We start from the raw sequence: 13,147 nt of genomic DNA, 5'->3' as shown, positions 1-13,147 counted from the left end.
ATCGATTTATCGCAATTTATTTACACTGGACACGATAAAATTGATTCCTGATAGATGGATCACAACCCGCCCGTCTAGACGTACCCTTAGATCTTTTCTTACAAGCTTCTGGTATATTTAGAAAAAAGCTTAACTTGCACTTTTAGTTCCCTCGCCACACAAACTAATCTTGTCTCATTTGCCCTAATGGGCTATTTCTACAGCAACTGACCTTCCTCTGTTGTATCTTGATATTCATTTGCTCTACCACCAGCAGTTGGAGACAGGTAAGTATCAGCCAGACCAAGTTCACAATCATCAGCTGGATTTGTATCAATCACAACTGCATTTTCATTAACAGGACTTTGAGGACCTGTGTCATACACAAATACTCCATCTGTCAAGTGCAATACTTCAGCCTCAGATGAAAAAGCATGACACAAGTTAGAGGATTGTGTTCTCTGCTCTAAAATGGCATTGGAGAGATCAGCCACCGTCTTATTGATGCCCATGTGCTGAAGGTATAATGAATCTAGTTTGAATTCAGCAAGACTGATGGAATCTAGTACATCTTCACCATTTATGGCATCCTTAAGAACAAAAAAAAAAATTAACTAAGTAGTTCGCACTTTGTACACAAACAAAACTAGCAAGTGTTTCTAGTTAGATTCTAGTCCAGTTTACACAGATTAGGTCTCAGAGTAGTAGCTGTGTTAGTCTGTATCAGCAGAAAGCGAGAAGTACTTGTGGCACCTTAGAGACTAACAAATTTATTTGAGCATAAGCTTTCGTGGGCTGAAGCCCACTTCGTCAGATACAAGCAGTGGAAAATACAATAGGAAGATAGATATATGTACACGCACACACACATAGAACATGAAAAAATGGGGTTGCCATACCAACCCTTAACAAGTCCAATCCATTAAGGTGGATTATCATCAGCAGAAGAAAAAAAAACTTTTGTAGTGATGATCAGGATGGCCCATTTCAAACAGCTGACAAGAAGGTGCAAGTAACAGTAGGGGGAAAATTACCATGGGGAAATAGTTTTTAGTTAGTGTAATGACTCATCCACACCCAGTCTTTATTCAAGACTACCCACCTGCTGAAGTGAAGAAACAGGTGGACAGAGCCAGAAGAGGCCCAACAAAGAAAGTAACAGAACGCCACTAGCCAACCCTTAGCCCCCAACTAAAACCTCTCCAGCGCAACATCAAAGATCTACAACCAATCCTGAAGGACGATCCCTCACTCTCACAGATCTTGTGAGACAGGCCAGTCCTCACTTACAGACAGCCCCCCAACCTGAAGCAAATACTCACCAGCAACCACACACCAAACAACAAAAACACTAACCCAGGAACCTATCCTTGCAATAAAGCCCGCTGCCAACTATATCCACATATCTATTCAAGGGACACCATCATAGGACCTAATCACATCAGCCACACCATCAGAGGCTCGTTTACCTGCACTTCTACCAATGTGATATATGCCATCATGTGCCAACAATGCCCCTGTGCCACGTACACTGGCCAAACTGGACAATCTCTACTTAAAAGAATAAATGGACACAAATCAGACATCAAAAATTATAACATTCAAAAACCAGTCAGAGAACACTTCAGCCTCCCTGGACACTCAATTACAGACCTAAAAGTCGGAATTATTCAACAAAAAAAACTTCAAAAATAGACTCCAATGAGAAACTGAAGAATTGGAATTAATTTGCAAACTGGACACCATTAAATTAGGCTTGAATAAAGACTGAAATGGATGAGTCATTACACCAACTAAAAACTATTTCCCCATGCTAATTTTCCCCCTACTGTTACTCACACCTTCCTGTAAACTGTTTGAAATGGGCCATCCTGATTATCACTACAAAAGGTTTTTTCCCCTCCTCCTGCTAATAGCCCACCTTAATCAATTGGTCTCGTTAATAGTTGGTATGGCAACCCCCATATTTTCATGTTGTGTGTGTGTGTGTGTGTGTGTATCTATCTTCTGACTGTGTTTTCCAGTACATGCATCTGATGAAATGGGCTTGAGCCCACAAAAACTCTAGGAAAGCTATTGTGAAACCACCCTGAAATTCTCCAGGAAGATTACTCCTGGGGGAATTTTGCACCACTGCGCATGCACAGAATTTATGTCCCTGCAGACCTCTTTGCTTCCCTGCAGAAACATGACTGACAGGGAAGCAAAGGGAACCCACAAGAGTGGTCATACGACCCGCCCCACCAGTATGTTTCGGGTGCCCAGGGCAGCCAGCAGAGAGGTAAATCGCTATGGGGCAGGGGGTGGGATTGGGGAAGACCCAGTTGATGGCTCCGACCCTGTGACGGGCTCAACTGCTAGTTCCAACTGGGCTGGGGAGGATGGGACTTCCTCTTCCCCTGCAGGGCACCTGGGGCCGGGTCAGACCCACCCCCAGATTTCTCCCCCAGCTACAGGAAGCTCTGCAAAAACACACACACCTGCTCCCTGCTTCCTGAACCCATCACTCCTCAGCTTCAGGGGGAAGGATCCCTGTACAGGGAGCTGCTCCCCCATTTACCCAACCCCGAGGCATCCGACCCCCTCATACTGAGACCCTCTCACTGAGCCTCACCCCACCCATGCACTCAGAACCCTCCCTGATCAGCACCACTCCCCTTGTACCTGAACCACCCCGACAAGCCACCCGCACCAGGATCCCCATCCCACCCCACCAAGCCCCAACCAGCTGCACCTGAATCACCACACCACTGAGCCCCACTCTCCCAGGACCTGAAACCCCCCACCCCATGAGCACTCCACACCCAACCCCCCTCACCTCCGCCAAGCTCTATCCTCCCACACACCAGATACTCCCTACCCACCACTGAGCGCCAACCACCTTCACCTGGACCCCTCTGCGGAGTCCCATTACAGTTGCACTTAGAACCCCCCAACAAGCTCCTATGCATCCAGACCCACCCACTGCACCCAGATTCCCCACTGAGCCACACGCACCAAACTGCCCCACACAGAAGTCTCTCAACCCACATCTGGATCCCTCCACACTAAGCCCCTCCATACTTTGATCCTTCCTTGCTGACCCTGCCAGCCCACCCTGGTGCACCTGGCACAGAGGGGGAGGGTCCTGGGTGTTTCTGGGGCAGGCCCATTTATTGCACTGTGTCAGGGTTGGATGCAGCCTCACCACTGAGTTCACGTGCTAGGGAAACTGCACAGACATCTTCCACCTCTGTGCAGGCAGTGGCCTGTGCTCCCCAATGCCACACTGGAGCCTCCACATTTATTGGACAAACAACATTTGCAGAATTTTAAAATATTGTGCGCAGAACTTTTTATTTTTTGTGTGCAGATTTTTAATTTTTTGGCATAGAATGCCCTCAGGAGTAGGAGATATACTAGTCTATTATATGGCCACCAAAAGAGGACCCATCTCAACCAACTCTGCTTCCCCTCTTCTGCGTCAGTCCTTAGAGCAGAGACAAGACTCCAGAAGTACAGTTTCAGAAATCTGTGCACATCAGCCCATTCGGCACGGTCTTGGAGGAGGGGGAAAGAAAGAGTTCGTATACACTTCGTACAGATCTCCTCCCTGCTCGTCGCTAGAGGAGCAATAGCCCTTCTGCTTCACATCCCACTACAGAGCCAAATACTATGTTTATTGACACCTGGAGTTACAGACGCATTGCAAAAGACCCCACACATCAGTAATACATAAGTCCTCAGAAAATTAAGACCGAAATTTTAATACAGACTTATTGGAAGCATTCAACCACAAAAAAGTTTGAATTTTTTCTTTGTTGTACAACAAGCAGTTCCTCAAACTTTTATTACCTCATTGTGAGTAGGAATATCATCAAGAGTTATATATTTGGAAGAAGCCTGGACTAAGACTTCATTTTTTTCTCCAGTTATATTTCTTCCAATTCCCCCTGTATCAAAACTCTGCATGTTAGGGGGAAATAATGGTACCAAAGCTGCTTCTTCATTTCCACTACCAAGATCTCCAAAGCCACAACCATTTCCTGCAGCATGAGAGAAATAAAGTGGTTTACTAGTATTAATTTAAGTTTTCTGCTGTGAGAACACCCACAAAGTAGTTCACTTTGGAAAGACTTACCATGAGGTAATTTTGGCTCTCTTGTAACTCACTGACTAACGTCCAATGATTTTAAAAACTGATTTTTGAGTGGTCTAATCTGAACTGGAGTGTTATATCTTACGTTGCTAAGCAAAACATAAAAGTGTAGGGTTTTTACTTGACCGATATGGACAGGTGATGGTTTGCTCCTTGCTGGTATTAATATTACAAAAGAGGAGTCAATAGATTAGGGATTGTGACATGGAATAAAAAAAAAATCAATATATGTCAAAGGATTTCTCTAATATTTTATGTACATGACACATTAAAACATTTGTGTAACAGCGGTTCCAGAAAATGTGCCATGAGTTACTTTCTCATATTCTAACAGAAGTTAGGTCTGGTTATGTTCAATTCATTAGCAGCTAATGAACAGTCCAAAATTGTATAATTACTTTCTACTGGAATTCTCTCCTTGATGTAGAGATCATTGTGAATACAACATGCCATCTCTCTCTCTCGCTTATGGCATCTGCAGAGCAACATCCTACGGATGCAGTTGTAGGTCCATAAGCCATTTCAAGGCCTCCTCTCTGATGTTTCCCATTTTCCTCTGTATGCCATAATTTATCTGTTTCAGTGCTATTTGAATATCAGTAGGGAATGGCAATTTGCCTTTTAGTTTACTGCTTTTGAGTCTCAGTCTGAACAATGGTTGCCGTTTCTCTGTCCATTCTGTCTACTAAGGAAATAATCCTGAAGTTGGAACTATTTGCAAGAGTATGATTTTTGAAGGTTAGGTTACTAGGCAAGTTGCTCAAACAAGCTATTTGCAGGTGCAAATCAAGTGATTCTATTAAAATTTACAGTCTGTAAATGAGTCTAAAGCATGCATTATAAGCAGAACTGACAAGTAGACATTTTTGCCAGGCAAGCATCATCACCTTCTGCAGTTTAATTTATTTAAAAAACTGCTCAAGCTTTATGCTGTTATGGAACATGAACTGAATGCAACTAATGCAGTAATGTCTTACTAAGTATGCAGAGACAGCCAGTACTGCCACTATTAGAGGAGCTAAGGGTAGAGCAGCCAGAGTAAGGTGTACTAGATGGATGCTCACCATTGTAGTAGAGGGCCTTAGGGATCCAACCTACCCCATCCAAGGTCTGTGCGCATGTGGGAGCCCCTTAATGACACACCACCACCCCAGCAGATGACTGTATCTCACTGCACTTACTTCTGCCTCCCTCAGAGCCCCACATGCAGAAATCTTAGCTAGTATGGTAGGGACTCCCTTAAACCTTAAGACTCTTCTGTCTATTAGGGTGCTGTTAACAGGGCCAACTCCTTAGAAAAGAGGGCCCTGCTACAATGAAAGGCAGGGTACCCACCACTGCTGGTTTTTGGATGGCTGTGGATTCTGTTCCTCAGTCTGTTGTTCCCTGTATTTGGGCAGGCTGGGGGTATGTTCCAAGAAGGAGACACCTCTGCCCTTCCCCATCCAGAGGAAGGCTCTGGGCAGAGCCTACCAAAGTTAGCCCTATTGAGGGGAGGCAGCCCAGGATTAGTTATTAGGGTGGCCCACCATTAACTGATTGGTATATGGAGGGGGCAACATTACTGGGGGAACGCGTCAAGACTTAAGCTACCAGGAGACTACTGTTCAGGCCCAACCTAGTCAACAAAAGACTAAGCAGAAGAGGTGTAACTCAAGGCACCCACATACTTTGACATAGCAAGCAGACTTATTACTTGGGCTAGTAGGTGTTGGGTAAATTTTTGAAGTCATGTTTATAACCACACCAACAGCTACAGTTAAACACTCTAATCAGGAAGTGGTTGAATTAAAGTTACATGAGTATCTCAGTCACAAAGATTTCTATAAAAAGCTACTTCTGGGTCAAAACCCTTGATAAGTTTCATGCAAAGTAATCTGACAAAGTTAAGCAATTAAAAATTAGAAACTAAGAAAGGCCCTAGCACTGAGAAAAGGACACATTAGAACTACCCAATTAAGTGCCCAGCCAAAAAGAGAAAAATCCTAATATGCTATAGAAAATTGAAAATTTGTCAAACAAAAAAGTGTTACAAATATGCATAAAAGTTAGTTAGTTAGAAAGGGAAGAGAGAAAGTAGAGGGACATTTCTTTAAGTCATTGTCTCAAGGCTATAGCAAAATACGCCTAAACCATCTTAAAATAGAAGGGCATAAAGCACGGGAAGCAAATAAAAATGTATTGGATTCTTTTGATTTATAACTGTATCATGAAGTATGTTCATTACAAAAATCTAAATTATGATTAGATAACAGAGACCATATCTAATAAATATGAGATTAGAGTTAGCAATAGATCACACAGAAGTTGTAAAAAAAAACAGTGACACTAACCTCAAAAACTGTCTTTACAGACAGAAAAAACCTAGAAGAATTAGATGAGATCAAGGAATGTTCAAGTGGTAGGAATCCCTAAGAAGAGAACCCAATGACCTGTCTAGCTTCAAGGAATTGATTCCTCAATTTATTTATTTATTTTTTAAAAGGTTAACCAACCAAGGAGCAAAAACAAGTCTAAGTGAGGAATACCCCATCTTTGAAAAGTGAATCTCACAATATCTGAGCTAAGGGACCATTCATGATTTCCCCCCAGTCCCAGTGATCTGCTCAGGTGATCCACCAAGCTGTTCTGAACACCAGAAAGGTAGGAAGCCTTTACGTGATTTACTTTGGACATACAAAACTTCCAAAGATGTATTGCCTTCTGACAAACGTGGTCTGATGTGGCCCCTCCCTCTGTTCACACAGAACTTCAACAGTGGCCTCTGTGAGGACGAAAATCCTGACAGGCCAGATGCATTGCCTGCAACTCCCGCACATTTATGTGGAGAGCCAAACCTTGATGAAACCATAGACCCTGAGTTGGTAGGTTTCCTAGTGAGCTCTCCAACCTAGAAAAGCATCTGTGAACAGAGTCAACATGGATAAAAGGGCAGGGCAGATGGAACTCCCATACATATTTTGGCCAGATCCAGCCGCCAGTCCAACGTGTACAGCACTCCTGCAGACACTCAAATCAGCATGCCCAATGGGTGACTAGCCAGAAAGTACATAACTTCAACCAGCCTTGCAACTGCAACTTTGAGACGAAGTCTGCCATACCAAACCACATACATGTAAGTAGGCCACGTGCCCAGTAGTCTGAGGCAGTTTCTTATTGTTGTAAATAGATGGGCTTGGAGATCTATAGAAATGTTTAACAAGGTCTAGAATCTGGCTTGATGTACAAACACTCTGGTTACTATAGAATCCAGGATCACTCCTATAAATTCTAATTTCTGAACTGGGTAGAAGGCTGACTTATCTTCATTAATCAGCCCCAGAACACTGACGTTGTGTTGGATCTTGAACACACTGTCTACTCCTTGGAGCTTGGATTGACCTTGTATCAGCCAGTCATCTAGGTAAGGAAATACTTGCACCCCTGCTTTCCTTAGGAACACAGCTACCACCATGCATTTTGTAAACACTTGTGGGGCAGCAGACAGGCCAAAGGTAAACTGATAATGGGTGCTGATGACCAGAAATCTTAGGACTCTCCTGCAGCTTTGATGGATTGCCACATGAAAATATCCATCCTTCAAGTTGAGGGTAGCGTACCATTTGCCGGGACCCAGTGAGGGAGATAACGAAGTCTAGGGTGACCATGCAAAACATTTGTTCAAATTTTTCCAGTCAAGGCTGGTGCCAAGACCTCCTTTTGCCTTTGGAATCAGGAAATAGCGTGAATAGAAACCTCTCTTTCGCTTAAGAGTGGGAACCTCTTCAGTAGCTCTCAAACTGAAAAGAGACCGCACTTTTCAGATGAAGACATCTTCATGAGTGGTCCCTAAAGAGGAACATGGTGTGTGGAGAAGAAATAAACTGCAAGGTGTATCCCTGTTTCACAGGACTTAGGATTTATCAAACTGTGGTAATATGGGACCAAGCACATAGGAAATGGGTAATCTTCTACAAAAGAAAAAGGGATTGAGAAACTGGTACATTGCAATCTGGTACTTTGACAAAGCAGGCACACAGACTATTGGGGATTTCCTAACAGTCGGGGAGAACCAGCTGAAGTGAAAGAGTTCATCTTCTCCAGTTTCATCTTGTTTTCTATATTAATCAGGCTGTCTCAGTGGGAAAGGTAGGTATCTCTGCAGAGATTAAGCCAGAATTGCTTTCTTTTAGGGAAAGGCGTGCCAATTCTCAACAATTTCAACAAGGCTTTTGAATCTTTGAGACCGTGGAACATCTCATCCAATTTCTGCGAAAAAAAGATAGAACCTTCAAAAAGGAGATCATGCACAGGCTGCTAGACCTCCCACTGACAGCCTGAGGATTGAAGCCATGAACATCTGCACATATTGCAGATGCCAGGGCTCCGGCCCCTGAATCTGCCCCACCTAAGGATGATTGCAGAGAGGTGCGAGCAATCATCTTGCACTCATCTAACTGAGCCTGGAATTCCTGTCTGGCATCCTCTGGCAACTGGTCTGAGAACTTAAGCATATTGTCCGAGAGGGAGATGTATCTATTCAATAATGCTTGTGGATTAGCAATGTGGAATTGTAGACAAGATGCAGAATAAATTTTTCTACCAAACAGGTGCAACTTCGTTACCTCTTTGTCCTTTGGGTCAGAAGAGGGACAACCCTGACGCACTCTTTCATCCACTGCTGAAAGAACTACGGAACCTTGAGAAGGATGGGTATATGTATATATATGTATATATATGTATATATATATATATATATATATATATATATATATATATATATATATATATATATATATATTATATGGGTATAATGCTCATATCCTTGAAAACAGACATGGTACATCCTCTCTGTTCTTTTAGCTGTCGGATGCAGAGAAGATGGCATCTGCCACAAGGATTTGGCAGGCTCTAGTATGTTGTCATTAATATGGCCTTCTAGCATAGTTCTGCCTGCCGAACCCAGAACATCCACAAGTCTATGAGAAATCTCCTGGACCACCTTAACAGGGATATCAAGATACGTAGCTACTCTCTTTAAAAGATCTTGGTAAGCCCTGTAGACATCGTGGACAGTTGCGGTACCCCAAGGACCTATGGTATCATTTGGTGACGAGGAAGAACACAAAGGAGACAGAGGTTGATACTCCTGCACTGCACAGGATGGAGGTTCTGAAATTTGCAAGCCATGAGGGTTTTGCTTGGAACTGACATAGGTAGCAACAAAAGCGTCCTGGACCTCCTCATGTGAACTAGCATCCCTCCTGCTAGGAGATCTAAAAGTCTGAGGAACCCGCGAAGATTGCAGCAGTTATGCCATACCCTGGGCTTTACTGGAAACAAAGGTTCCTGTCTCTAGACATCCAGTGGGTACCAATAACAAAACACCCTCAATAAAGAAGAATGGGAGTGCCGCTGTCTGTCTCAGGAAGGAGAGGCATATGAGCCCAGCTCACACTCCCAGATGAACCCTGAATAGCCCAACCACTGTGGTACTGTGCCAGGTGGTGTGAAGGTCTGGGGACATCACACTAGAGATATCGCTACTAGGGACATGATGATGGATTTACCCCTGGACTGCACCATTCAAGACGACACCAGATGCCCTGAGGCTTTAGCCGCCCATTGTACCAAGGCCCGATCAAGACCCAGAGGTTAAGTCCATAACTGGAGCCTGAGGATACACCAGTACTGCCCAAGCTGTGTTGGTACCATTGGGGAGTCCAGCACCAAAAGGCAAAGTAGGTCTTTTCCTGCTGCATAGGCCTTCAGCAGCATTGGTACCAAAAGATTTTTCTGGTGCAGATGATGTTGCATAGAAACAGACAGTACCATGCGTGGAAGTTGGTCTCAACAGCCAGGGCACCAGTACTGGAGTCAACAACTTCTGATGCAAAGAGGTTGGTGCTTCTTTCTTGGCACCAGGAAAGGGGATTATTGCCGAGATTCTGACGCAGTGTCTGGAGGGACACAACTCATCGATACTGAAGAACTCAGTGTGTGCCCCAAGTGAGAAGGTTCAGAAGATGGACACAGAGTGGGCTCTATGAGGAGGTGTCAGTTTCACCTCTGTCCTTTTTTGTTTGGGATTTGAAATCCCTGCAAATTTGGCAGTGGTCTCTAATGCTACCCATGCTGAGGTACTTTAGGCAGCTGGAATGAGGGTCACTCACCAGCACAGATTTCTTGCATCCTACACAAGACTTAAACCCTGGAGACAAAGGCATAACCTGGTACCAGGCATCAGTCACCTGGTAAATGAGAGAACCAACACTGCGAGAAATAAAGAAAAATAAAGAAAACCTATACTAATTTAATAAATACCACAAACTATTTACTGAAAGAAGATAAAATTCCCTGTAAGGGGAAAAACTCTCAAAAGCAAGACAAAGCACTCCGACTACTGATCAGGGCAGTAAGAAAGAACTGAGGTGAGGTCTGGGGCTGCTCCCCCCTTTAAACCATCATACAGCAGCAGAAGGCAATAGAGAACATGTGTACCACACTGACAGCTACAGCTAAGGGAAAAAAAATCTTTGACTCTGTGGCATTGGGTGTGCATACAACTGAAGTGCAATCGACGTGCAGGCACTCAAAGAGCTGGACATTAGATCCATTTACACAGAAAGGAGCTACAAAATTCCTATGAGGACAATATAAAAGATAAACATTTAAGTACTGACAGTAGTGATAGTAATTGATTTTTCACAGAAGGAAAGATATTTAATACTAAATAAAGCAAAGGGAGACAATCCATTTTTTCCCCAACTTAGTTTTAGGACATAAGAGAAAAAATAAATAGTTACCTTACAGTAACTGTTGTTCAGGATGCTCTTGTCCACACGTATCCTACTGCAGTGCATACATCCTATGCAAATGGACATAGAATCCTTTTGGCCAGCAGCATTTGCAGTAGCTGCACATCCACATTTGCGCCACTTCTAGCGAAGATATACAAGGCAGAGTCTCCCAACCACCAGTCAGGACCCTCACCAAAACTATACCGTGCTCTGTGTCAACAGAGGAGGAGGATAGGTTGTGGGATCTATCTGGCCAAAAGCATCTTGAAGAAACAGCTGCTGTAACGTAAATAATGGTCTTCTCTTTTAGTATTTTCTACATGGATCCCATCAATTTACCTCCTAGAGGAGGAAAGTGATAGGAGTCCTATCTAAATAACTGTAGGGCAGCTTGCCAAACTGGGTCTCTTCTACAGGCTGAACAATGAAGTAACGATTAGTGAACGTATGACAAACCCCAAGTAGCTTACCTATAAATTTCTGAAAGAGGGAATCCCATGGAAGCATGCTACTACTGAGGTTACCTGACCTTTAGCAGACTGAAGGGCCAAAATCCATTTGCTGTGGATGTAAGATCTTAACTACAGTTTCTGCTCAGAACTTTTCATACAGACCCGGAGTCCACAGCTTGGCCTGGGCCATGGGGGCTGGCTAACAGAGAGCAATACATGGCTAAGAGAAAGCTGGGGTAAACAGATAACCTTCTGTGTTTCAAGTCAGTACGCGGAGTCAGCATAACTCAGAGTGTAACTGGGCGTCCTTACCACGAGGTAAAGACACATGAAGCGCTGAGAAAGGCCTCATGGTTACTCCCTAATGCAGGGAGGAGATAGTGGTACAATACCCCTCAGATCCCAGACAGAGTTTGGGGAGAGGCCTAATATGACTGACACGAGTTATGATACCCTCCTCTCTCTCAGATGTATGCCAATCCTAGCCCACAGAAATGCAAGGATAAACTTATAAACAATTGTTATTGTTAAGTACTAATTACTGCTTTTGTGCTTTGAATCTCCAGGAATGTACCTGTTGGTCAACCAGGAGAGCTGCTACCTCATTCCCCTGGACCCCAAAATTTTGATTTAACCTGTACACTTTAATAGACACAGTTTGGGGGCAATTACTTATGTGTCAGCAATATGTTAATTTTAGTCTAGGGTAGAGCCATTATGTAATCTTTTAGACCATTGGCTTATTGTGCTTATCTTGTCTTGCTGCTAGAACCAATCCAGGGGCTTGGGAAAACCCATAGCTGTCGCTTCTCTCCTCCCAACGAGCACCCAATATAATCTATTGTAATTAACTGTTCTGCAGCGTCTCTGAGCCTAATAAGGAAAGTGACACTCCGCCAGCGCTGTGTGTAATAAACTCCTGTGCTCGACTCTACATGGTGTGGATTAATGTTCCTTCACAGACGACAACCTAACATGAGAGGAGGTTGTTTGTTCAACACATTGGAGACCCTACTACTGTTTGAGACCCACTTCAAGAGTCTGAGAGGAAACAGTTTGCCTCAGATTGATTTTCAAAAGTCACAAAGCGCCTATTTACAAAATGTCTGTGCTGTTCACAGTCAAAAAGACAATCTAAGAACATTCAGTGTCCGAACATAGCCAATGCAGAACAACTATGAGAATTAGGAACAAAAACACAGGTAAGTATATAAATTGCTAAATAAGAAAAATCTGAAACCACTTCTGGTAAAAGTTTCAGACACAGTAGAACAACAACACTGTCCTTGGGAAATATGGTGTATACAGGGCCTCCTACCAACAGCTGGATTTCATACACAGTGAGCCAAATTAATAGCCACCAAAAACACTGCCTTAATGGAAAGGTGGTACAATGAACATGACATAGGTTAAATAAAGAGGTTATATCAATGATAGAAGCACCACATTCAAGTCTTAGGTAAGAAAGGACCCATTGACTGGTGGAAACATATGAAGCAGACCCACCTGAAACCCTAATACAGTGGGGCAGGAAAAACTGAATGATCCTCAAAAGGTGGATGATGTGGTGACAGTAAGTGCACTGCAACAGAGCTAACAGACAGACCTGAGTGCTTCAAAGACAGTAGATTGTCCAAGGAAAGAGGAATCCATGGGTTGAAGAGATCTTTTAATTGACCACACTGAAAAAAACCTCCACTTAGCTCTGCGTCAGTCTTTTAGAACCCTTCCTGTACTGTGTCAAAATGTCCTTTACTGGCTTGGAACAGCTCCTGTCAACAGCTAGCCAGCTAGTCTTC

General features: G+C 43.5%; 1 protein-coding gene across 1 annotated transcript in view; it reads right to left on the bottom strand.

The window, feature by feature from the left end:
• Positions 1-13,147, bottom strand: part of CEP192 (centrosomal protein 192) — a 206,728-nt gene that overhangs the window by 125,285 nt on the left and 68,296 nt on the right. Inside the window, exons 20-21 of the mRNA XM_073329624.2 lie at positions 3,814-4,004; positions 212-569 (exon numbers count right to left, since the gene is read on the bottom strand). Coding sequence (XP_073185725.2) covers positions 212-569; positions 3,814-4,004 — 549 coding nt within the window. The remainder of the gene's footprint in view (positions 1-211; positions 570-3,813; positions 4,005-13,147) is intronic.

This window comes from Lepidochelys kempii, chromosome 2 (assembly GCF_965140285.1).
Source record: "Lepidochelys kempii isolate rLepKem1 chromosome 2, rLepKem1.hap1, whole genome shotgun sequence".
In the NCBI taxonomy this organism is placed as follows: Eukaryota; Metazoa; Chordata; order Testudines; family Cheloniidae; genus Lepidochelys; species Lepidochelys kempii.
The sequence above is the reverse complement of the archived record's forward strand: the minus strand, read 5'-3'. Positions and strand labels throughout refer to the sequence as shown.